Source organism: Trichechus manatus, unplaced genomic scaffold (assembly GCF_000243295.1).
Source record: "Trichechus manatus latirostris isolate Lorelei unplaced genomic scaffold, TriManLat1.0 scaffold00100, whole genome shotgun sequence".
Classification (NCBI taxonomy): domain Eukaryota; kingdom Metazoa; phylum Chordata; class Mammalia; order Sirenia; family Trichechidae; genus Trichechus; species Trichechus manatus.
This window is the reverse complement of record NW_004444036.1, coordinates 2,192,112-2,219,613: the sequence shown is the minus strand read 5'-3', so window position 1 is coordinate 2,219,613 and position 27,502 is coordinate 2,192,112. Positions and strand designations below refer to the sequence as shown.

The following is a 27,502-nucleotide window of genomic DNA, read 5'->3' as shown; positions in this document are numbered from 1 at the left end:
TGCTGCAAAAGAGCTCTTTAAAGGGTTGAAAAGCAAAGATGTCACCTTTAAGAGTATGGTGTGCCTTACCTAAGCCATGGTATTTTCAATTCCCCCATATGCATGCAAAAGCTGGACAGTGAATAAGGAAGACCAAAGAAGAACTGTTGCCTTTGAATTATGATGTTGGTGAAGAATATTGAATATACTGTGGACTACCAGAAGAGTGAATAAATCTGTGTTGGAAGAAGTACAGCCAGAATCCTCCTTGGAAGTGAGGATGGTGAGAGTTTGTCTCACATATTTTGGACATGTTATCAGGAGGGATCAGTCCCTGGAGAAGGACATCATGCTTGGTAAAGTACAGGGTCAGTGAAAAAGAGGAAGACCCTCAATGAGATGGATTGACATACTGGCTACAGCAGTGGCTCCAACATAGCAATGACTGTGAGATGGCACAGGACCGGGCAATATTTCATTCTGTTGTACATAGGGTCACTATGAGTTGGAACTGACTTGATGGCACCTAACAGCAACAACAACAACATGAAAATCTTCAGAGAATAAATCACATTTTGTCCAAGAGAATAAATCACATTTTGTCCGCAATCATTTTCTGGCTTTTCTCACTTGCCAACTAATAGTGGTATTGATAACATACTGGCACATTGCGCTGGCTTTTTAGATTATATGTTTGAATCTTGAAATTAATTCTGTTTCTCTGCTCATTCCTGTCGTTTAATTGTTGTGTTGCATGAAATCTATTGCCATTTGAACTTAGTTTGCTTTGCTACAGAAAGTCTTACTCTTACTCTATTCTATGACAGTGTAAGGCCCTGGGATCCTTATGTGTGCCTTGAATGTTTTCTGCATTCTATGAGTATCCAGCACAAGTTTGTCAACTGCCATGGTTATCCTTTGTTTAATCCCCCCGCCCCTTTTTTATTCCCATATGTAGTGACAGACAGTTCATCTTTAATTTAGCCCCTTTATGAAACGGCAGTATGTAACTCTTGCTTCTTACTTAACTAGCTATTTATTTATCAAATACTTGGTTCTTTGATCAAGCTAACTTTTGCTCTGCTGACTTTCAGGGTAGCTTTTTTTTTTTTTAACTTTTTATTGTGCTTTAGGTAAAAGTTTACAGCTCAATTTGTCATACAAAAATTTATACACATATTGTTATGTGACACTAGTTGCAATCCCTGTAATATGACAGCACGCTCCCCCTATTCACCCTGGGTTTCCCATGTCTATTGAACTAGCTTCTGTCTTTTTCTGCCTTCTCATCCTGCCTCAGGACAGGTGCCACCCATTTAGTCTTGTCTATCTGCTTGAACTAAGAAGCACATCGTTCGTGAGTATTATTTTATGTTTTATAGTCCAGTCTAATCTTTGTCTAAAGAGTTGGCTTCAAGAATGGTTTTAGTTCTGGGTTAACCGAGTGTCCAAGAGCCATGTCTTCAAGGATTCCTGTAGTCTCAGTCAGACCATTAAGTCTGGTCTTTTTACTAGAATTTGGGTTCTGCACCTCACTTTCCTCCTGCTCCATCAGGGACACTCTGTTGTGTTCCCTGTCAGGGCAGTCATTGGCAGTAGCCAGGCACCATCTAGTTCTTCTGGTCTCAGGCTGATGGAGTCTCTGGTTTATGTGGCTCTTTCTGTTTCTTGGGCTAATATTTCACTTGTGTCTTTGGTGTTCTTCATTCTCCTTTTCTCCAAATGGGTTAGGACCAATTGAGGCATCTTAGATGGCCGCTCACAAGCTTTTAAGACCCCAGACGCCACTCACCAAAGTGGGATGCAGAACATTTTGTTAATAAACTTTGTTATGCCAGTTGACCTAGATGTCCCCCGAAACCATGGTCCCCAGACCCCTACCCCTGCTACTCTGTCCCTCGAAGTGTTTGGTTGAGTTCAGGAAATTTCTTAGCTTTTGGTTTAGCCCAGTTGTGCTGACTTCCCCTGTATTGTGTGGTGGTCTTCACTTCACCTAAGATAATTCTTGTCTACTGTCTAGTTAGTGAATTCTCCTCTCCCTCCTTCTCGACCCTCATAACCATCAAAGAATGTTTTATTCTGTGTTTAAACCTTTTCTTGAATTCTTATGCTAGTAGTCTCATACAATATTTGTCCTTTTGTGACTGACTAATTTCACTCAGCATAATGCCTTCCAGATTCATCCATGTTGTGAGATGTTTCGCGGATTCATCTTTGTTCTTACCATTCCGTAGTATTCCATTATGTGTATATACCATAATTTGTTTATCCATTCGTCTGTTGATAGGCACCTAGGTTGTTTCCATCTTTTTGCTATTGTGAACAGTGCTGCAATGAACATGGGTGTGCATATATCTATTTGTGTGACGGCTCTTATTTCTCTAGGATATATTCCAAGGAGTGGGATTGCTGGATCGTATGGTACTTCTATTTCTAGCTTTTTAAGGAAGCGCCAAACCTTTTTCCAAAGTGGTTGTACCATTTTACATTCCCATCAGCAGTGTATAAGTGTTCCAGTCTCTCCGCAATCTCTCCAACATTTATTATTTTGTGATTTTTTGGATTAGTGCTAGCCTTGTTGGGGTGAAATGGTATCTCATTGTAGTTTTGATTTGCATTTCTCTGATGGCTAATGATTGTGAGCATTTCCTCGTGTATCTGTTAGCTGCCTGCATGTCTTCTTTGGTGAAGTGTCTGTTCATAGCCTTTGCCTGTTTTTCAGTTGGGTTATTTGTCTTTTTGTTGTTGAGGTTTTGTACTGTCTTGTAGATCTTAGAGGTTAAGATTAGGCCCTGATTGAATATGTTGTAGCCAAATTTTTTTTCCCAATCTGTAGTTTGTCTTTTTACTCTTTTGGTGAAGTCTTTTGATGAGCGTAAGTGTTGGATTTTTAGGCGCTCCCAGTTATCTAGTCTCTCTTCTGGTGTTTGTGCATTGTTAGTAATGTTTTGTATTCTGTTTATGCCATGTATTAGGGCTCCTAGTGTTGTCCCTGTTCTTTCTTTCATGATCTTTATTGTTTTCGATTTTATGTTTAGGTCTTTGATCCATTTTGAGTTAGTTTTTGTGCATGATGTGAAGTATGAGTCTTGTTTCATTTTTTTGCAGGTAGATATCCAGTTATGCCAGCACTATTTGTTAAAGAGACTGTCTTTTCCCCGATTAACGTACTTTGGGCCTTTGCCAAATATCAGCTGCTCATAGGTGGATGAATTTACGTCTGGATTCTCAATTCTGTTCCGTTGGTCTTTGTATCTGTCGTTGTACCAATACCAGGCTGTTTTGACTACCATGGCAGTATAATAGATTCTAAAATCAGTAGTGTGAGGCCTCCTTCTTTGTTCTTCTTCTTCAGTAATGCTTTACTTATCCAGGGCTTCTTCCTTTTCCATATGAAGTTGGTGATTTGTTTTTCCATCTCATTAAAAAATGCTGTTGGAATTTGGATCAGGATTGCATTGTATCTGTAGATTGCTTTGGATAGAATTGACATTTTCACAATGTTGAGTCTTCCTATCTATGAGCAAGGTATGTTTTTCCATTTATGCAGGTCTCTTGGTTTCTTGTGGTATCTTCTAGTTTTCTTTGTATAGGTCTTTTAAGTCTTTTGTCTTTTTGGGTGCTATTGTAAATGGTATTGATGTGGTGATTTCCTCTTCAAAGTTCTCTTTGTTGGTGTGGAGGAATCCAACTGATTTTTGTATGTTTATCTTATGTCCTGATACTTTGCTGAAATCTTCCATTAGTTCCAGTAGTTTTCTTGTGGATTCTTTGGGGTTTCAGGGTGGCTTTTAAGAATCAAATTAAGAATATGTAGTTAAAAGGACTTTGAAAGTACAGTCAAACACCTCATGAGATTTGGTTCCTGGGTCATGGTTTCTTGGGACATCCCAGTTAATTGGCCTAATAACATGTTTAGTGCTTCTATTCTACCTCCTAGTTCATTGTAGTGCCTGGGATCTTAAAAGGTTGCAAGCAGCCATTCAAGGCACAACAATTGGTCTCTGTTCACCCAGAGTAACAGAGGAAGAAGGAGAGTCAGGAATAGAAGGAGGATATGGAATGTGTGGCCAATTGCCTCCATGAACAGCTGCCTCCTTTGCCATGAGACCAGAAGAACTGGTTGATGCCTGGCTACTATTACTGAACATTTTGATCAAAGATTCCATAGAAGAATCCTGATCAAAAGGGGGAAAATGCCGAACAGAATTTAAAATTCTCATGGACTCCAGACTTCCTGGAACCATCAAGGTGGGATGAACTTCTGAAACTATTGCCCTGAGATAATCTTTAAACCTTAAACCAAAAATATCCCCTGAAGTCTTCGTAAAACCAAACAATAGCTTAACTAGTAAAAAATGTCTGCCTTGAGTATTATGCTCTTTTGAGAACTAACTGTATGGGATCAAGTTGACAACAGCAACTCAAAAGATTAGATAGGAACCTTAGGGGTCAGTGAGTTATGTTGCTGAGGGAGGAACAACTCAGAAAAGGAGGGTGAGAATGGTTGTACAACTGAAAGGATGTAATTAATGTCACTGAATTGTACATTTAGAAACTGTTCAGAAAAAGAGAATTTTGACAGACTGTGATAAATGTAACTAATGTCACTGAACAATCTGTGTGAAAATTGTCAAATGAGAACCTAACTTGTTATGTAAATTTTCACCAAAAACTCAATAAAATACTATGTTTAATAAAAAGGCCTTTGAAAGCTGTTAATCAACTAACTTTTCAGTTCTGTAGGGAGAGATGGAAATGAGTTACAGTAAAGTGTTCTTGGTACCATAAAAGAAGTCTGTATGGGCACGACAAGGGCATAGAGGAGGAGAAATGGTCAGGAAATCTTTCACAGAGGTGATGATTATGCTCCATCAGCTAGCCAGTAGCAGACACGTATGGTGCCTTCGATATGTGGCACTGTGCTTGTGCTAGGGATGGCCAAAAGAGCCAGCAGGACAGACCACACCTCCATCCTCCTGGCACACACAGTCTACTGGGGAAGGCAGGGATTGAATGTGTAATTAACTCAACAATTGTAAGAGTGCAAAAGAGTAACAGTAGAAAAGTACAAAATGATGAGATGGGTTTTGAGGGGCATTTACAAAAGGAACCAACCTACCAGATATGTTTTTCTAATTATGTCTTGGTGAAAGAATTAGTTAAGAGCTTATTTACTGTTCTTGAGGTGATCCTTGGTTCAGTCATTTAAAAAAAAAGCTTATTGGGTATTGTGCTGGAAACAACAATGTAAGTAGCATATACTACCCGCTTTTAAGTATCTCTTAGAATCATAGAGGAGTGAACACATTTTGACAGTGTTTCACAAATGAAGTTGAGAGTGGCTCTGTTTGAGGTGGGCCTAAGAGAAGGCAAGAGTTCATCAGGGAAACCTTTAAAGAGGCCGGGAGAGCCAGGCTTTGAAGAGTATGACCAAGGCATTGGCCCTGAGACAGACAGCCTAGGTTGTCTCTCTGGTTTAAAATCCAGCTCTGGTACTTACGGCTATGCTTAGGCAAATGTGCCTCAGTTTTCATATCTGTAAAATGGAAATAATAATTGCACTGACCTCACAGAGCTGTTGTGAGAATTAAATGAATGTGTAAAACACTTAAAACAGTGCCTCGCATGTAATAAACAATTGAAGGTTAACTGTCGATGTTATTCTACAGATCTACCCAGACCCGTTGCCCTCGAGTGGATTCTGACTCATAGTAACCCTGTAGGTCAGAGTAGAACTGCCCCATAGTGTTTCCAAGGCTGTGAACTTTACAGAAGCAGACTGCCACATCTTTCTCCCACAGAGTGGCTGGTGGGTTAGAACCACCCACCTTTCAGCTACCAGAACTCTTCCTCCAGATATCTAGCAGAGTGGGGGGGATAGGATCAGGGCTTCAAACTGGGTTCCTTGCAGTTCGAACCCCTGCTGAGGTTTTCCATTTCTGCCAACTCCCATACTAAGAATTTGCATTTCTGCCCCAGGTATCCTGAATCAGAATCTACATTTTAACAAGATCCCTAGGTGATATTTATGTGTAACTTCCTGGGAACTTTTTAGAAATGCAAATTTGCAGCATGGGTTCTAAGTGGGAGCAAACTGTTTTGAAGGCCTGTGTGGAATTGGCAGGTTGTGATTTTTGATTGAATGTGAAAAGGATGAGCCTAGGGCAGTGGCTGTCAACCTTGGATGCACATTAGAATCACCTGCGGTATAAAACAAGCTGCTGTCTGGGCCCCACCCCTAGACCAGTTTATTCAGTAGCGCTGGTGGTGTGGCTCCAGGTGATTCTAATGTGCTGTAGGGCTTAGAACCCCTGGTCTAGGACTACTTCTAGACTTCTGGCTTGGGTGACTTTGTTGCTGATGATGCCATTTACTAGGATAAAAAGCAGATTGGAAGAAAGGATGGCTTTCAATGTAGTGCATGGCATTTCTAAGAATCTTGTTAGTATTTATATGCTTTGGTATTTTGTAACTGAAGAATCATTTTTTTATTAATTTCTGGATTGGATATTATAAATGACCCCAGACCATATGATTTTCATGGTCTTGCTTCTGCATTTTTTACTTTGAGTTTCTTTTCAGATATTATTTGCCGCTGTTCCTTTTCTTTGGACTTACTACCTTTCAGTGCATTCTGTATTTATATATTTATTAGGCTTGTCTGACTCCCTCTTCTGAAATGTATTGTTAACTGCTCCCCTGCCCTACCACTACTACCACCACCAGTAGAATGGAAACTTCAATAGAGCAAGGATCTTTGATATTTTTGTTCACTAGTGAATCTAACTTTCTGGCACATAGTAGATGATACATATTTCTCAAATGAACACATGAATTACCATCAGGATGGTTTTGTTTCCTTCCAGATTCTTGGCTCTGCTCCAGAGTAGAAGTGAGGTGTTGGAGAGTAGTTTCAGGGAGATCTGTGGGAACTGTTTCTTTCTGTATTAATTGTTAATTAAACATGGAGCTTAGTTTCTGGTCACCACCTGTTGTAAGAGAATACAGTTGAGCAAATAGTTCTTAATACATCTTAACAATGAAAACTTTTTTAAAAATGTTTTGATAGGAACCACCAAAGCCAGCCCTAAATAATTTTGAAGTGGGAATGAAACTTGAAGCAATAGACAGAAAGAACCCTTATCTGATCTGCCCTGCAACTATTGGAGATGTGAAAGGAGATGAAGTTCATATCACATTTGATGGCTGGAGTGGAGCTTTTGATTATTGGTGCAAGTACGATTCTCGAGATATTTTCCCAGTTGGATGGTGTCACCTGACAGGAGATGTATTACAACCACCAGGAGCTTATGGTAAGACAATAAGTTGCTACACATTCTTTTATTTTATTGAAGTTACATTTAACTGCTGTTGGTGGCATGGTGGTTAGCACTGTCGGTGTTAAGACTTCATGCCCAACTGGAACAGCAGACAGAACAGTGAGAACACTGCCCAGGCTAGAGAACGGGGCAAAAGGAAGGCCATGATTAGAATTCTTGAGGGCTACCCCAGTATCATAATCTGAGTTACCAATCCACTGGAGACTAATTAGCAAAGCTGAAAGTCACATTTGGACCATTGAAACCTTGTTGCTGTAAGCACTTTGGGGGGCTCAGCTGCCTTTATAGTTGATAATTCAGTTAACAATTACACATGGCATTTCATTGCTCATATCTTAAAGATATTTCTAAAAAGGGTTGGGCATTAGAAATGTTACATACATATATTAGGTACCCCTTGGTACCCTACTGGACGTAATTCTCATTCTCTGCTGGCCATAATTCTAGAAGCAGATATTAGTATTTGATTTTGTGTGTCATAGATCTGTGTGCACGTGGTAATAAGATAAATAAGTCATGGTCTCTGCCTTCAAAAAGTTTACCTTCTAGTGGGAAAGGGATGAATGGAGGTATAGACTTGTAAAAATAAAAATACAATACAGAGTTAGCAATGTAAAAATAGAGATGTTTGCTAGATATCAAGGTGGCCCACAGACATCCAGTATGTTTAGGCTGGAGGAAAAGGTGGCTAGGTAAAGGAAAGCTTCATAGAAAGATGCATGACATGAGTATTAAAATGAGATTGAGTTTGCCAGGCAGAATAGAGATAAAGGTAGAGTGGACACATTACAAAGGTGTAAAATTGTGCAGTTTATCCTGAAAACTGATAAGTTCAGTTTGGGACATAGTGAGTTTGAAGTGTGTGGCTGAGAATACTGGTCGTCCCTCCAGTATCTGTTCCCCTTTTCTTTCTGAGTAATACTGTTTGGCTGCCTAGTATAAAGGCTAGGACGAGGCAGTGTTTCGTGCTGTTGTACATAGGGTCGCTATGAGTTGGAACTGACTCACTGGTACCTAACAACAATGTTACCCAAATAGGGTCCATGCAATTCCTTAATGAAAAGATAATAAGAAACAACAGAACTCTGCGGGATATCTCATGTAATTTTTGGACCATAGGTAAACTGTATTGAGTTCTTATTCTAGAATGTTGAAATAGAAGTAATTTTCAATTAATCCTTTTGAGGTTTTCATAATGTTTACCTGAATAGGGTCTGTGCCCTGGAGCAGTTGAGCCAATGAAACATACTCCAAGTCAGAAAGAGTGAGAAAGTTTTATTTTAGGAGGTATCCACCACCAGGGATCTGACAGCAACGCAGCCTGTCTCTGTGGGGTCCCGAAAGGCATTTTTACATTAGAGCTTATATATGATTTTTACAAAGCTTAGAAGTGTCATTATTCATTACAAGGTAATTACAAGAGACTCTTTATCATACTAAAGAGATACACGCAGGACATTTCCTTATCAGGGTAAAGGTATACATATCTGACATCTGGGCTCTAATCTTCCTGTGGGGGGGGGGTTGTAAGCCACAGGTGGCTGGACAGAGCAGAACAAAGTCATTAACAAAGGTATGTGAAAAGGAGAAGGCAAAGAAAAAAAAACTTATAGGTTCATCATGGCGTTAATTATGTCAAGCTCTCAGTCGCCCATGTTGAAAAGGAGAAAACATGCTGGAGAATATTTGGGTCACATATTCCCCCCTTTTGAAGCTTGGGTGGCCATATACACCCATCCCAGGTTTCAGCCTATTCCCTTAGATCAGAAAGTTTCAGGCAAAAGGATTGAGCCTTTTTCCTGCGACAGGTTTGAGCCATCTGTTGGACAGTCTGACTCGGGACAGACAATACCATCTCACGTATAGGGATAAACTGGAGACAGCAACAGATTAACAGGCCCATAGTGACCAATCCGGTTCTACTAATGAATAAGGTTTTTAGCCAGGTAAAATCTGGCAGCCAAGAGGTCAGCCAAGAAAAATCAAATCCTTCATGAATTTTGTAACAGGCCCCCAGCTATAAATATCAGAATATTGTAACTCTTTCTTTGTGTGTTTAAAACATGGTGAAATTTTTCAACGCCTTTAGGGGAGTACAAATCTTGATGGGACAGAACTTGAGGCCTGAGCTGGCGTACAACCCCCCGTCCAGACAGACATCAGTAATGTTTAACACTTCTCTAGCAATATAGATCCAAAATTTTTCATCTTTTAACAAGGAGTCAGGGGGAACGTTTATCTTGGGGACGAGGATTCCCCGAGCAGAAGTCTCTGTGGTACCTAATAGTAATCCCATCCAAGCTAGCATTAAAAGCATTTTTACTTTTTAACCCTAGAAAGTCTTAACTTTAGGCCGTCGATGGGTTGAGCTTTCCACTCCTTCTTGTCATTGTAGACCGGGCAGGGCTTGACGCAGGAATGATGGATCCACGGTTTGACTCCTGTAAGCTTCACGGCTGTGTGAGTGCTGAGTAGTATGGTGAAGGGTCCAGTCCACTTAGGCTGTAACAGGAGGTACTTCCACTTTGAAAGGAGCACCTGGTCACCAGGCTGGAAAGAGTGTCCGGCTATCTCAAGAGGGAACTTCTCTTGGATCCATACCGCCTGATGGAACTGGGAAAGAATTTTGGTTAGAGACAGCAAATATTTAGACATCATTACATCAGGGGGCTAGGTGGAGGGCTGCAGGGAGAGTTGTTTGAGACAATATGGTCTCCTATAAAGTATTTCAAAAGGACCGATTTTAAGCTTTCCCTGGGGCACAATACAGACTTGGAGGAGGGCCAGCGTCAGGACATCTGTCCAGGGTGGCCTGGTCTCTTGGCACAGTTTACTAAGATGACGTTTTATGGTCTGATTCATTCTTTCAACCTTTCCACTAGATTGGGGTCTCCATGCTGTGTGGAGTTTGCACTTTATTCCTAAAGCAGCTGAAACCTGTTGTACCACTCTCTAGCTGCCTCGGTCTGGCAGGGAAAAGCTTTTACCCATCCTGAAAAAGAATCTATGTGCACCAGTAAATATTTCATTAGTTTTGAACACTTCACAAAAGTCAACTGGCCATATTTCACCTAGAAAGGGTCCTATTCCTTGAGGGCCAGAAATCTTGAGCCCATAAGTCTTTGGATAATGTCCTTTTTGTTTTAATACTACAGTCACTGCGTGAGGGACAAATGCGATAGTATCACGTCCCATAGTAAATTTATTAGCCTTCTTTATGATAATGCTAGCTGCAGCAACTGCTTGGAGGCAGGCCGGCCATCCTTTTGAGAAAAGCGTCCAGATTTTTTTAGAGAAATAGGCAACAGGGCATCACCATGGTCCCAACAACTGGGTTAATACACCAATGGCTACTCATCTTCTTTCATCTATGTATATAATTCAAAGGGTTTTTGATAATCTGGCTGCCCTAGGGCCGGGGCTTTCATCAGTTGAGACTTTAAATCACAAAAGGCTCGTCCATTCAAAAGGATATCTCTTGCCCCGAGTAGCTGATATAGCTGATAGGCTAGGCAGCAGATGGTTTCTAGGTAGTAAGTGCCTTTGCCCTTGGTAGATGAGGAAACCTAGGTATTTTACCCCTGTGAGGTTAGCTTGTAACTTTCTTCAAGAGACTCGGTATCCAGCTTCAGCCAAAAAATTTAAGACAGTCCCAGTATTTGTGACAGAGTCTTCCTTAGACTCGCTTCCTATCAGGAGGTAGCCCACATATTGAAGGACCACTCCTTGGTCGAGGGGAGTTAACTGCTCTGGATCGTGGGCCAGTGCTGTTCCAAAAATAGTGAGGGAATTCTTAAACCCTTGAGGTAGCACAATCCACAGAGCTGTTTTCTTTCTTTTGTCACTTTCCTATTTGGAAGCAAAGATCAGCTGGCTCTCAGCAGCCAGCGGGACAGAAAAGAAAGCATCTTTTAAATCCAAAACAGTAAAATGAGTACAGGAAGGTGGGAGAGCCGATAGTAGGGTATATGGGTTCGAGACTACTGGGTATAGGGTCCTCACAACTCTGTTAACAGCCCGCAAAAAGGTATACTCACCGGTCGACACCTTCTTTACCAGCAGAACAGGGGTGTTGAATGGGAATCGGCACTCTTGCAACAGTCCCCATTCTAGGTGTCGAGTGATTAGTCCCTCCGGTCCCAGGATGAGCCTCAACTCTCAGTGGATATTGTTTAATCCGAGGAGACATGACATTGGGTAACAGCTCCATGACCACAGGGAAGACAGTCAGAGCTCATCCTGGCCGGCCGTTTGCCCAAACCCACGGGGTTATGGCATCAACCACTCTTTGAACCATGGGTGAGATGGATGCCAGGGATAGCACTGGTTGGGTGAGGGCTAAGAGAGCTGCTTGCACTTTCCAGGCATTCGCTGTCAGTACTGTTAGAGATAGGCCTTTTTTATCAAAAGAGATTTCAGCATGCACTTTACTTAGGAAATCCCACCCCATAAAGGGGGACCAGGCATTCGGGCATGTACAGAAACTGGTGGGATAGTTTGATTTCCTCTATTTCACAGTCCATTGGCTGCAAAAAGGATCAAGTCACCTTTTTTCCATTCACCCCGACAACTTGAGTACTGCTGGTCGAGGCAGTCCCTCTAGGCTTCCGAGTGGGTACCGAGAAGGCTGCTCCAGTATCAATCAAAAAGTCTACTGGCTGTCCTCCCACCATAACTTTTACCAGGGGGGGTCAGTAGGAGGTAAATCAAAAGTTGTCTCCCCCTATCTCCGTCATTCAGGGTCCTCCTCCTGCTCTTTCATAATTCCTTGAAAAAGCTTCTCCCCGCTTTCAATCTTGCCTGGCCCTTTTCCATTCTATCTTTTGGGGCACTCGTTTTTCCAGTGTCCCTCTGCAAAATGCACACTGGTTTTTCTTTAATCGGGGGCCGTCCTTACCTTGGTCCTGTCGTCTTCCTCTAGACGATCCCAGAGCAGTGGTCGGTAAATTTGCCTGTTTCTTCATGTCCTGGTCTTATTCGTTTTTCCCTCGGCCTCTTTTACCTGATCTCTGTTGGTAAAGACCTTAAATGCATTCAGTCATGGCGTGTGGGTCTGACCGATACCCTGGAAAGTTTCACTTCCAATTGTACAAATTGGTCGCTGGGAACGGATTATGGACCCACATCATCTGAGGTAGGCCTTTCTGCAGTGGGGACTGGCACCTCCCAGAGTGGGTAAATCCCTCCTGGGGGAACTAGGCCAAATTGTACCCCACTCCTAGTATGGGGTGGGGAGACTGTATCTGTCCCACCTCCTCCACCCGCCTCCCTTTAACGCCTTCCTGTCCTCATCTGATACCACCAGGGAGGGGTCACGAATGGGTGTCAAGGGGGTTTTTCAAGGTGGGGGAAGGAGAAGAACATCCTCCAGTTCTTCAACTCCTACCCTGTCATCATCATTTGCCTGCACAGGAGGGGCTAAAACAGAGGCTTTATCCTTTTCATGCCATAAAGTCATAAAACATTCTACATACAGCTTTTCATCCCACTTGTTAGTTCGAATACAAAACAGATCAAACTTCATAATGGTACCAAAATCTCTAAAACCATTTACAGGCCACCTGACCCATCGGGGAGCTGGTATTGAGGCCACACCTGATTACATAAACCTTTAAGATGTCTCTTAGTTAGGGGATCCCTTCCTAAATAAGTCCAGTTCCTAGTGGACTCTCGGCCGAAACCTTACTTCTCTGGGTACCCACTTGCAATGGGGAAACTCACTGGTCTCTCATCCAACCTCACGGGACCTAGTCACCCATTCTTGGAGGGAGTCTGTGGGAACCGACCCCCCTGCGGCTTTTACAGAGGATTTACCACCCGATGCCCAGTTACCTACCATGGCCAACAGAAACTTTCTCCCTCTGTCCAGAGCTCACTGCTGTCGAGTCCTCCCCTGTTGCTGGGTCTCTGGGCCACCACAGGTTGAGAGACCTCCACAACTCGAGGAGGGATGCACCTTCTTTCTTCCTGGGTCCTTCCTAGGGGCTTGGTCCTTAGGGAGATGGGACCAGGGCCTGAGTAATTCGAGCCCCACGTTGGGCGCCAAAAAGTTGTTATACAAATAGGGTCTGTGCCCTGGAGCAGTCAAGCCAGTGAAACATACTCCAAGTCAGAAAGAGTGAGAAAGTTTTATTTTAGGAGGTATCCACCACCAGGGATCTGACAGCAACACAGCCTGTCTCTGTGGAGTCCCGAAAGGCATTTTTACATTAGAGCTTATATATGATTTTTATAAAGCTTAGAAGTGTCGTTAGTCGTTACAAGGTAATTACAAGAGACTCTTTATCATACTGAAGAGATACATGCCAGACATTTCCTTATCAGGGTAAAGGTATACATATCTGACATCTGGGCTCTAATCTTCCTGTGGGGGGGGTCGTAAGCCACAGGTGGCTGGACAGAGCAGAACAAAGTCATTAACGAAGGTATGTGAAAAGGAGAAGGCAAAGAAAAAAAACTTACAGGTTCATCATGGCATTAGTTATGTCAAGCTCTCAGTCACCCATTTTGAAAAGGAGAAAACATGATGGGGAGTATTAGTGTCACAACAACAAGAGGATAAATAACTATATTTCTAGCTTCCCTAGCAGTTAGGTATGGGCATGTGACTAAGTCCTGGCCAATGGGATCAAAGCAAAGGTAGTGTGTTCTAGTTGTGTGTTCTAGTGTGCTTCAGGAAGTTTCTTTAAAGAGAGATGAGCGTGCCCTTCTCTTTTCTTCTTCCATCCTGCTACTAGGAATGTGATTGCATTGGCTGGAGCTCTGTATCCCAGGCAGAGTGGAGTGGAAAGCAGGAAGAAACCTGAATCCTTGAGAACTTTGTGGAGCAGAGCTGTCATACCAGCTTGTATTCTCTACTTTCAGACTTATTTGAGAGAAATAAACTATGTTTTATAAGCTACTATTATTTTTGTTTTTTCTATTATTAGCTGAACCTGATCCTAACTGGATATGTCCGTTTGGTAGCTGCACATGCAGGTATGGAGCCTAAAAAAAGATAGGTTTTGTCATCCATTGTTGGTGGGAATGTAAAATGGTACAGCCACTGTGGAGAGTAGTTTGGTGGTTCCTCAAAAAAATTGAACATAAAACTACCATGTGACCCAGCAATCTCAATCCTAGGTATATACCTAGAAGAAGTGAAAGTAGGAACTCAAACAGAACCTGTACACCAGTGTTCATTGTAGCACTTTTCACAATAGCCAAAAGGTGGAAACAACTGGAATGTCCATCAACAGATGAATGGATAAAAAATGTAATACATACATGCAATGGGATATCATTGTGCCATAAAGAGAAATGAAGTCCTGATGCATGCCAGTACATGGATGAACCTTGAAAACATTATGCTGAGTGAAATAAGTCAGTTGTAAAAGAACAAATATTATATCACTCTTGTGAAACAAGCAAATATATAAAAACCAAAGATTATTAGTGGTTACCAGGTGTCTTAGTTATCTGGTGCTGCTATAATAGAAATACTACAAGTGGATGGCTTTGACAAAGAGAAATTTATTCTCTCACAGCCTAGGAGGCTAGAAGTCCGAATTCAGGGTGTCAGCTCCAGGGAAAGGCTTTCTCTCTCTGTCAGCTCTGGGGGAAGGTTCTTGTTATCAACCTTCCCCTGGTCCAGGAGCTTCTCAGTGCAGGGACCCCAAGTCCAAAGGATATGCTCCCCTCCTGATTCATCATTCTTGGTGGCATGAGGTCCCCTGTCTCTCTTTTATATCTCAAAAGAGATTGACTCAAGATACAACCTAATCTAGTAGATTGAGTCTTGCCTCATTAACATAACTGCCTGTAATCCTGCCTCATTAACATCATAGAGGTAGGATTTACAACACATAAGAAAATCACATCAGATGACAAAATGGTGGACAATCACACAATACTGGGAATCATGGCCTAGCCAAGTTGACACATTTTGAGGGGACACAATTCAATCCATAACACCAGGGGTGGGAGAAAAGGTGGGAGTTTTTGTTTAGGGGGCATTGAGTTTATGTTAATGGTGGTGGAATAATTTGGAAGAGGATATCAAGAAAAGTTGCACAACATGAAGAATGAGTCAATGTCACTGAATTGCACACATGGAAATGGTTGAATTCATGAAGGTTTTGTTGTGTATATTTTTGCCACAATAAAAGATAGGTTTTGATTGACAAAGCAGTTTTGAGAGTCATTACATTCATTCAAACAAATATTCTTTGTGTCAGGAAGGATCATAGGTGCTGGGTGGAGGGGAGGTTACACATCTTGTTGATATCAGCAAGTTGTAGAAGTTTTGGGTATGGTTTCTTTTTGTGGTAAAAATAAAACATTTTTGCCAATTCAACAATTTTTACATGTTTAATTCAGTGACATCGATTACAGTCTTCACCTTGTACAGCCATCACCACTATCCTTTTCCAAATTATTCCACCACCATTAACAAAAACTCTGTGCCCCCTAAGCAATAATACCCCCTTCCCCTCTCCCCTACCCTTGGTAACCACGAATAAGTTTTGGTCTCTATAAATCAGAAAACTAAACCTGTTGCAGTGGAATGGATTCAGACTCATGGCAATCCCATGTGTTACAGAGTAGAGCTGCTCTATAGGATTTTCTTGGCTGTAATCTTAATGGAAGCAGATCACCAGGCTTCTGCTGTAACACTGGTTGGGCAAAATGTTGGTCTCTATACATTTGCCTTCTTATAAGTGAGATCATATAGTATTTGTCTTTTTGTGACTGACTTTTTTCACTCAGCATGATGTTTTCAAGGTTCATCTATGTCATAGCATGTATCAGGACTTCATTTTTCTTTATGGCAGAGTAATATTCCATTGTATGGAAATAACTACATTTTGTTTATCCATTCATATGTTGATGGACATTTAGGTTATTTTCACCCTTTGGCTATTGTGAATAGTACAGCAGTGAACATTGGTATTTGGGTGTAGTCTTAATTGTGCATGTTTAATGAGTAGAGGGAGAAGAGGGCATTTAAGACTAATTCTCACACTTGAACTGCCTGGGGAGCTTGATAAAAGGCTAATGCCCTGGAGCACACATCCAAACCTACTGCCTGTCAAGTCGATTTCCAACTCATAGCAACCCTATAGGGCAGAGTAGAACTGCCTCTTAGGGTTTCCAAGGCTGTAAATCTTTACAGAAGCAGACTGCCACATCTTTCTTCTGTGGAGCAGCTGGTGGGTTTGAACTACCGACCTTTTGGTTAACAGCCAAGCACTTAAACACTGTGCCACCAGGCTCCTCTGAACTCAACATCCAGTAGTTCCAAATCAGTAGGGCTGGAGAGGTGGGCTCAGGTGTTTCCTATGCACATGGTTTGAGGCTTGAACTTCGAGAAACACAAAAATAAGGAATGGGTAGAAGAAAAAAGTTGATCTAGAACCCTGAGATACAGTATACGTAAATGTAGGAGAGCCACTAGGTTGATTTCCTCAGCTACAGGAAAAGAACGATTTTTTTTTTTTTTTTTTTAGTAAACCTATACTAGAGGGACACTGCTAGGGAACATTTTCACATATAGGAGGTTTTTTTTTTAGTTTTCATTGTTGTAATTAAATGAAGTTTACATTTCAAGTTAGTCTCCCGTACAAATTTTTTTTTTACATACATTGTTATGAGACCCTAATTGCTCACCCATTCTGCGACAGCACACTCCTCCTTTCCGCCCCTGATTCCCCATGACCATTGAACCAGCTCCTAACTCCTCACCTCTGGACAGAAGCTGCCCCTTTGGTCTCTTGTAGCTACTTGACTAAGAGGCACACTCTTCATGAGTATCACTTTATGCCCCACAGTCTAGTCCAATCCCTGTCTGAAGAGTTGGCCTTGGAAATTATTTTAGTTCTGGGCTGATAGAGAGTCCAGGGGCCATGCTTTCTGGGGCACCTCCAGTCTCAGTCAGACCATTAAGTCTGGTCTTCTTACTAGAATTTGAGTTCTACACCTCATCCTTCTACTGCTCCATCAGGGACCCTCTCTTGTGTTCCCTGTTAGGACGTTCATTGGTGGTAGCCGGGCACCATCTAGTTTTTCTGGTAGGAAAAGAAAGATTTTAAAGAGTAAATATTGAACAGTATCAAATGTGCCATAAAAGTCAAGCAAAGGGGAATACATGAGTGGTCTTAGTAAAAGCATGGTTACTGGACACATATACGTGGTCAAATCAGTGCAGAAATGTTGAAATCAGTTATTGTATAGTTACCCTTTAGAATAATATAGAGTAACTTAGAAGAATGAGAATATGTCCCTTTTTAATAATAAAGAAAGCTCTCCAAGATGTATTAAGTGAAAAAAGCAAGTCCCCCAAAATACATACAATACGGTAACATTATGTCAAAACAAAATGCACACATTTCTATATATATATAGTTCTATATATGTTATATATTTATATATATTTTATATTTCTGTATGCACCTATATAAATATGTATATAAATACATAACAGAAGATCTAGATATATATCAAATCAGTAACTAATTATTTCTGGAAAGGGGTGTTAAGTGGTAAAGGAGGTGGTAATGGGAACTTCTGCTTTTATCTGGCCTTTGTTTGTTTTAAAAACCAGAATGTATTTGTGTATTACACTTGTACTTTAAAATATATAAAAAAACAATTTAGTGTTTACAGGAATTATCCTGCATATGTATTCAACTTTTTTGACTACTTTTTCTTAGTATGTTGTTGTTGTTAGGTGCCATCCAGTTGGTTCTGACTCATAGTGACCCTATGTACAACAGAAGGAAACACTGCCCAGTCCTGCGCCATCCTCGCAATTGTCGTTATGCTTCAGCCCATTGTTGCAGCCACTGTGTCAGTCTGTCTCACTGAGGATCTTCCTCTCTTTCATTGACCCTCTACTTTACCAAACATGATGTCCTCCAGGGACTGGTCCCTCCTGATAACATCCCCAAAGTATGTGAGACGAAGTCTCACCATCCTTGTGTCTAAGGAGCATTCTGGCTGTACTTCTTCCAAGACAGATGTGTTCGTTCTCCTGGCAGTCCGTGGTATATTCAGTATTCTTCACCAACACCATAATTCAAAGGCATCAATTCTTCTTCAGTCTTCCTTATTCATTGTCCAGCTTTTGCATGCATATGAGGAAATTGAAAACACCATGGTTTGGGTCAGGCACACATTAGTCCTTAAAGTGACATCTTTGCTTTTTAACACTTTAAAGAGGTTTTTTGCAGCAGATATGCCCAATGCAATGCGCTTTTTGATTTCCTGACTGCTGCTTCCATGAGGGTTGACTGTGGATCCAAGTAAAAGGAAATCCTTGAAAACTTCACTCTTTTCTCTGTTTAGCATGATGTTGCTTATTGGTCCACTTGTGAGGGTTTTTGTTTTCTTTGTTGAGGTGTAATCCATACTGAAGGCTGTATAGTCTTTGATCTTCATCAGTAAATGCTTCAAGTCCTCTTCACTTTCAGCAAGCAAGGTTGTGTCATCTGCATAATGCAGGTTGTTAATGAGCCTTCCTCCAATCCTGATGCCCCATTCTTCTTCATATAGTCCAGCTTCTCGGATTATTTGTTCAACATACTTGTGACTGTATTCCCATGTAAAATATATTCCTACAAATTGAGTTTTGTTTCTGTATTATATTCCATCATACGGCTATGCTATAATTTATTTAACCAAACTTCTATTTTGTTAGGTATTTAGAATGTTTCCAGATTTATGTTATTAAAATAGATGATATGATAAATGCTTTTATGCATACATCTTTGCATACCTCTCTGGTTATTTCCATAGAATAAATTCACTGGGTCAGAGTATATGTTTTTAAGACTGACAAATGGTCTTTCAGAAAGGTATACCCATTTACACTGGTGTTTTTTTCCCCTCGCTCTGGCCAACCTTGGGGATTATCTTTGTTACTTTTTGCTAATTTTAAAAATGCAATTAAAAACATTTTTCATTTCTTAGATTACTGGTGAGGTTGAATCTTTTTCTTTCCATGTGTTTTGGCTATTAATATTCCTTTACGAGTTATCTGATAATCACCTTTTCACACTTTTTCTTTTTGGGTGTTCCCTTTTTTATTGATTTGCTTGAGAGCTTCACTTATTGCATCCCTTTGTCATAAAAGTAAAAAAATTTTTCTCAGTCATTTGCTTCTTGATTTTGTTATGGTCTTTTTTTAAACTTATAGAAATATTAAATTTATTGACTTTAATATTAAATAATTTCAAAGGCACAAATAATATTAAATTAATTGAATTTCATAAACTAAAACATGTTTTTCATTCATTTTGAATATTTCTTAAATACACTGGGAATGTTTGTTTTTCAATCTTTATATAACTACTTTTCCAAATATTTTTTAGGATATAGCATGTAAAACTTTTTCAAATAATTAGTGACTAAAGACAATTCAGTTGCATAGTTTCTTAAGGAAATGTCGGGAGGCATCCATGAATGCTACTTGATTTTACATTACATTGAAAAGTTGTTTGTTTAAGCTTTACTGATTTTCAAGAATAGTAATAAAGTTTAATTTACTTTAAACCTTTTCCTAACGATTGCATTTTTATTTTACTGTGTAAACAGTTCAATAATCAGAAACAACAAAGTTCTTATTAGGCTCTTCCTTGGTTAGAAAAATTCATCGAGAAACCTTGACTAGAAATTGTTGCTTCAGCAAGCTTTGTGGCTTTTTGTTTCTTGTTTATTTAGGCTTTCCTTTCTTTGCTCTTGTTATGACCCTACAATCTTTCACAGCCCTTTGCTTCTGGTTAGTGCTGTCCCAGCTCATCAGACTTACTCAGGAGACCTGCACAGGGTGTCTGGTGAGAAAGAGGAGAGGTATGCTGCTGTGTCCTTGACAGTTTGGAGAGACCGAGTCAAATAAACTGAGTCCCGTTCTCGATTTCCTTTTTGTATAATTTATTTGATCTGTTTTCAACTTGTTCTCACTCCTCCCTTTGTATCTTATATCTTTAACCTCTAAGGAATGATAGAAATTTAGGAATATCCTGTAAGCTAATGGTTTCTCTCATATTGACCTTTCTGTGTCTCCTATGTATGCAGTTATAAGAGTTTATAGCCAGTCATTTAATTAAAGTCAATATATTTAATATATGGGGGAGCCAGGACAAGATAATCCAGCAATTTAGAACTGGAGCTACTGTTAATTTAAAAGTTGTGTGTGTGTGTTTAGTCTTTTCTTTTTCCTGTCTTTATTTGGGCAAGTTTGTAAGCAAATAGATTTTATTTTGTTTTCATAATTTTATTAACAATGTACATTTTTAGTCTCTTGAGAAATTAGAAAAATTCGGAAGCAGTTAGAGAATTCCTTAAAAAGAATTGCCCCCATATTCATTTTTTTCTAATTTTATGGGATATTCAAAGGTTGTTGTTGTGTTTGTAAATTGCTACATTATAAACCATTCCACCCTGCTTTAGAGGTACTTAAATACTTTTAAAGTAAACTATGTATGTTAAATTTTGAACTTCTATAATTTCTAAAACATTAATGAATTAGTGTTATTTTAGCTTCAGATTTATGCATTGTTGATTGTAAATTAAATGACACACACGTGAAGTATCATCTTGTAGCCTGATTCTTTCAGCAATTGTAACCGCACAGACCAGGAAGGAGTGCAGCAAACTTCCAGATGCTTTGCGTATAGCATTGCAGGATCCCAAGGGTATAGAGGAATTCCTCTGGTCCAGAGGGAACTGTGGAGGAGGGGAAAACCAGAATCAGGAAGGTGTAGGCAAGCATTTCTATCCTGTGGCACCAGAGGCTATCAGTGACCATCTTAACTCTTTCCTTGATAAAACCCTGCAGTTTATTGGGTCCCCTGCCCCCACCTCCAGTGGAAACAGCTTTAATTTTGCGGTGGAACTCAGTGGTAACAACAAAAAAAAAAAACCCAGTTGCTGTCGAGTCAACTCGAATATTTGATAGAACTGGCATATTAGATTTTCTTTGTTTCTAATTCAGACATAAATTATATGAATAGGAACTGTCTTCCTAAGGTTAAAGTAAAAACAAAAAAAAAGACTAAATGTAATTAATCTTGGACACTGTTAGTTTCAAATTTGAGTGCTGATTACTTTCTGGGGTGTGTATGTGTTTGTGTATGGTCTAGTTTTTTTTCTTAATTAAAATTTTAAGGGAGTGAGTTTTAAAATCTAAATTTTTTATCATTTTGAAAAACACAGTTGCTGTAACTGGTCATTGTATATAGTAGTCTTTTCTTATTTGGAAAAACCCTTCTTATGGAAATACTACATTTTCCTTCTTAACTGTTGCAAAGTTTGTCTTTTGACAAGTATTTGAAAGCTTCCATTGGGCAAACAAGAAATAATCTCTACTTTCCGCCCCTACCCCACTCTCTCTCTCTCTCAATTTTTTTTTTTTTAAACAAAACTAGAAATTATGGCTGCTTTTGCTCTTTGTTCATACATGCGCAGAGAGGGGAGTATGTGGTTTCTGTAACTTGTGCTTCATCTCTCTAAAGTTTTAAAATTACGATTTGTAGGTTTTAGGAGCATATCTTTATTATTTTCCCCCTATTTTTATATAACTGAAAAACCACATAAAACAGCACTTTTGCTTTTTCTGTGTACCATGAGTCAAAAGTAACAGAGATACATATAAATAAGACTTTTAAAAAGTTAAAGGTGTATTAGTCCCACCAGAAGGCTTCCGAATAAATTTTACTCATGTATTCGTTTAGATTTTTGCCTTTAATGTGGCTTTAATAAAATACAAACTCATACACTTAATATATTCAGTACTCTTCTTGTTTGGGATAAATGAAATGGTTAGAAATGCTATCAGCCCAAATGATTCACTCAAAAGCCATGAAATTTGAAACAGCTGATATTTTCTTTTTCATATGAACAGCTTGAAACAAATGTTTTGCTTGTGCAAATGAGACGGCTATTATGATGCAAAGAAGTATCTTGAAAAAGCAAATGTCCTTTCTCTGTTTCAAGTATTTCAGTTAAATACTGCAGTAATTACAAGTAAAGCCTGGAGATTTTTCTTTCTCCGTTCTTGTCTATGATATATTTTAACAAGTTCTCTTGAGACTATTAAAATGTCTTGGTTTTTACGACATGTGGTCTAGTGGGGATAACTTTGTATACAGACGCAATGGGTTGGCAGTTAGATTTTGCATGTCTTCTCATTTCTTTCCAGATTCTCTGACCCAGGGTAACCTTTGGTCTCTCTCTGAAGGCAGGGGTGAAGGAAGTTTGAGCAGGTGACTGATGAGTACTGTCTATACAGCCCTAGGACAATATGCGAATTACTTTAGCAGTCGCCTTAGTCCCCTCCTCCATCCTCCTCCCACCCCCCACTAAACTAACAAATGCAAATAGCTTCATCCCCATTTGCTAGAAATTCTGGCTCGCTGGGGCAGCGTGGGCTTTGTTATAGACTTGCTTTTTCCAGAAAGGCAGTTTTATTCCTGGTAAGGAGCAAGGCTATCAAGTGGAATCTAAATCACCTTAATGGTAAATACAGCAACAGCTTCTTTTTCTGGAATATTTATAAAGGTAGGAATTACCCCCAAACGTGTCTTTGTATTGTAGTGGAAGTATAGTTCAAGAAATTTGTTGTTTGCTTTGTTCGCTTTTGTATGCTAAATATCCCAGTAATTTCTGTTATCTCAAAAAAAAAAAAAATCCTCTATTTTGGTCTAAATAGTACTTATTGAAATTGTTGGCTGTATTATTTAAATAGTCACTTCTCAAAATTGTTTTATAGTACAGAGGAAAAGTCAGTCTTTGGTTATTTCCACCATAAAAATGTTTTTTTGTTTTGTTTTGTTTTGTTTTTTTAAATAAGGAATAATCCTATTATAAATAAAACTGATCACCATTTGTAATAAAAAGTGTTGCCATTTTTTTCCTATAGTTTTTAGGGATATGACATTAAATGTTTTTTCACTGGTATTAGGTAAGACTTATTAAAGGTATTTTTATGATATAGAAATGTGGATATTTTAATAATTCAGTGCTGTGTCAATACATTTAGTGTGTTTTTGTGGAAATTGTAACAGTGACTATATATATATATTAAACAGAATAATGGAAGTCACTATCAAAATCATTTACTAAGAGAAAAGATACTTATGGTTTAAAATTGAGTGGCTTTAAAATAGTATTGTTAGATGAATTATGAATTGACCTAAAACAACTGAAGTTGCTTCTTTTCATGTGAACTTTCTTCTGAAAAGATTAAATGTTATGAAGATTGTCATTTTTTTAAAAATAATGTCACTGTGACCAAAATCTGGGTTTCTTTTAAAGTGAGCAGATATGAGTAGCAATTACAAAATAAAATAGTCTTCATGGAAAGCACCACCCATGCGGCCGAATGGAGTAGTTTACAAAGCACCTATGGTTGGCAAGTAGAAAACATATGTTTTAAAAACAAGACTCTTGAAACCCTTCTAAATTCTGATTGTGATTTCTAGTTTATTCTTGCATTGTTATGGTTTCCTTTCTAGGCTGAATACTTACGAGAACTAATTATATAACAGGGTAGAAAAACTATATACTTTTTACTAAATTAGATTTTCTTATTTTAATTTACCTATAAGTCACTGTCACTTAAGTATGGAGATATAGAAACAACTTTGTTTGGACTTTTGTATTTTGTGTAAGCTAGAGAGCTAGTCTTTAATCTTTTAATTGTGTTTGGGAAATTTTTCCTAGTGACATTTTTACAAGTTTTCAGTAACCTTGAAATAGAAAATTGTGTACATTTGTCTTAGATCCCCAACCACTATTTTGAGTGGAGTGTGAATCAAAGCTACAGATTCTTTTAGCAAATTTGGTTTGGGCGTGTCCAAAGTAAACAAGGCAAAGTCTTGGCCATCCTCGCTTCTGAGGAGCTTTCTGGATGTACTTCCTCCAAGACAGATTTGTTCCTTCTTCTGGCAGTATATTCAGTATTCTTTGCCAACACCACAATTCAAATGGGTGAATTCTCCTTCTGTCCTCCTTTTTCATTGTTCAGCTTTCATATGCATATGAGGTAATTGAAAAGACCATGGCTTGGGTCAGGCGCACCTTAGTCAACACATTAACATCTTTGCTTTTTAACACCTTAAAGTGGTCTTTTGCAGCAGATTTTTCTAACACAATATGTTATTTGATTTCTTAACTGCTACTTCCATGGGCATTGATTGTTGATCCAAGTCTTCACTTTGGCAAGCAGGGTTGTTGTCATCTGCATATTGCAGATTGTTAATGAGTCTTCCTTCAAACCTGCTTCATATAGTCCGGCTTCTCGGATTATTTGTTTAGCACACAGATTGAATAAGTAAGATGAAAGGATACAACCCTGCCACGTGCCTTTTCTGATTTTAAACCACTAAGTATACTCTTGTTCTGTTTGAAACACTGCCTCTTCATCCATGTACAGGCTCTGCATGAGTACAACTAAGTGTTCTGGAATTCCCATTCTTTGTAATGTTATTCATAATTTCTTATGTTCTACGCAGTCAAATGCTTTTGCATAGTGGATAAAGCACAGGTAAACATCCTTCTGGTATTCTTTGCATTCAGCCAAGGTCCGTCTGACTTCAGCAGTGTTATCCCTCATTCCACGCCCTCTTCTTTTTTTAAAAATTTGATTATAGAAGCCTTATTCTCAGTCATATTTAACTATGTTACTTCCATAGCAGTCTTCCTTAGCAGACCTGGGAGCAGAGGGATCTGTTTAAGAAACTGGCTGTAGAAGAGGCATTAGTGGGGCTCAAGTTATACCTCTAGGAAGCAACCTTTGAAATTTTCAATATACATCATCAGTTAGCCCCCTCCTCTACTAATGCTTTATCCCAGGCTTGCTCTTGAGGTACAGAAATCCATTGACACTAGCAAGATACAGAAATGTGTCACAATCTCACTCACATCCCATGGTTAGGCAAAATCCTGCTCAGATAAACACTTCCTTCTCTACATTTTTTTAAACATTTTATTATTGTTTAGGTGAAAGTTTACAGCCCATGTCCTCTTCATAATCCAGCTTGAATTTCGGCAGTGTCCTGTTTATGTACGGCTGTAGCCGTTTTCAGTTCTTCAGGAAAATTTTGCCAGCATGTGATAATGATATTGTTCAGTAATTTCCACATTCTGTTGGATTGCCTTTCTTTGGAATAAATACAAATATGGATCTCTTCCAGTCGGTTGGCCAGGTAGCTGTCTTCCAAATTTCTTGACATAGATGAGTAAGCGCTTCTAGCATTGCATCTGTTAAAACATCTCAGTTGGTATTCCATCAATTCCTGGAGACTTGTTTTTCACCAGTGCCTTCAGTGCAGCTTGAACTTCTTCCTTTAGTAACACTGGTTCTTGATTGAATCCTACCTCATTAACATAACCGCCACTATTCCCACCTCGTTAACATCGTAGAGGTAGGATTTACAACAGATAGGAAAATCTAATCAGATCACAAAATGGTGGACAATCACACAATACTGGGAGTTATGGACTAGCCAAGTTGACATACATTTTTGAGGGACACAATTCAATCCATAACACTACGTCTTCTGTTTGCTTTAGCTACTCAGTCCATGACTTTGTCTTGACTGATAATATCGAGCTTCTCTGTTGTCACTTTCCACAGATGTAGTTGATTTGATTCCTGTATATTTCATCCAGAGAGGTCCATGTATATAGTCATTGTTTGTGTTGTTGAAAAAAATTATTTCCAACGAATAAGTCATTGGTCTTGCAGAATTCTCTCAGGCAATCTTCATCATTGTTCCTATTACCAAGGCCGTATTTTCCAACTACTGATCCTTCTTTGTTTCCAGCTTCACATTCCAATCACCAGTAATTATCAATGCATTGTGATTGCACATTTGATCAATTTCACATTGCAGCAGTTCATTAAAATCTTCAATTTTGTCATCTTTGTCCTTTGTGGTTGGTGTGTAAATTTGAATAATAGTCAAATTAACTGGTCATCCTTGTAAGCATATGGATATTAACCTGTCACTGACAACATTGTACTTCAAGATAGATCTAGAAATGTTCTTTTTCATGATGAATGTACTGCCACTCTTCAATTAGTTGTTCCCAGCATACTGTTATTGTTGTGTGCCATTGAGTCAATTCTGTCTTATACTAGACCATATAATTGTCTGATTCAAAATGGCCAATGCCAGTTCATTTCAGCTTAAGATGCTGATCTTCAAGCATTCCATTTCATTTTTATAACTTCCCATTTTCTTTGATTCATACTTTGTACATTCCACATTCCGATTACTAATGCATGTTTGCAGCTGTTACTTCTCATTTTGAATCATTCCGCATCAGCAGATGAAGTTTCCGAAGGCTTTATTCCATATACATCATTAAGGTCAACTCTACTTTGAGAAGGTAGCTCTTCCCCAGTTGTATTCTAAGTGTCTTCCAATCTGAGGGGCTCATCTTCCAGCACTATATCAGACATTGTTCTGTTGCCTTCCATAAGATTTTCATTGTCTATCTTTCTGAGGTGGATCACCAGGCATTCTTTCCTAGTCTGTCTTGGTCTAGAAGCTACGATGAAACCTGTCTACCATGCTGATATTTGAAATACCAGTGGCATAGCTTCCCGCACCATAGCAACATACAAGCCACCACAGTGCCACAAATTAACAGATGGTGGTTGATATAAGCCCTCAAAAAAAACCAAACTTGTTACCGTCAAGTTGATCCCGACTCATAACACCCCTATAGGACAGAGAAGAACTGCCACATAGGGTTTCCAAGGCTGTGATCTTTACGGAAGCAGACTGCCACATCTTTCTCCCTCAGAGTGGCTGATGGGTTTGAACTGCTGACCTATTAGTTAGCAGCCAAGCACTTTAACCGCTGTGCCACTAGGGCTCCTTGGATATAAGCCTTTAGCCCAATTGCTGTGGCTAGGACCTCCAGCACAATGTTGAATAAGAGTGGTGATAAAGGACATCCTTGTCTGATTTCCCATTCTGAAGGGGACTGCTTTCAAAGTCTCTCCATTTAGGATGATGTTGGCTGTTGGCTTTGTATAAATGCCCTTAATTATATTGAGGAATTTCCCTTCTATTCCTATTTTATTGAGAGTTTTTATCATGAATGGGTGTGGGACTTTGTCGAATGCCTTTTCTGCATCGATTGATAAGACCATGTGGTTGTCTTTTGTTTTATTTATGTGATGGATT

General features: G+C 39.4%; 1 protein-coding gene across 1 annotated transcript in view; it reads left to right on the top strand.

Annotated features, from left to right (window-relative positions):
- Positions 1-27,502, top strand: part of SCML2 (Scm polycomb group protein like 2) — an 85,914-nt gene that overhangs the window by 19,985 nt on the left and 38,427 nt on the right. Inside the window, exon 5 of the mRNA XM_023737252.1 lies at positions 7,052-7,295. Within this exon, the coding sequence (XP_023593020.1) occupies positions 7,052-7,295 (244 nt within the window). The remainder of the gene's footprint in view (positions 1-7,051; positions 7,296-27,502) is intronic.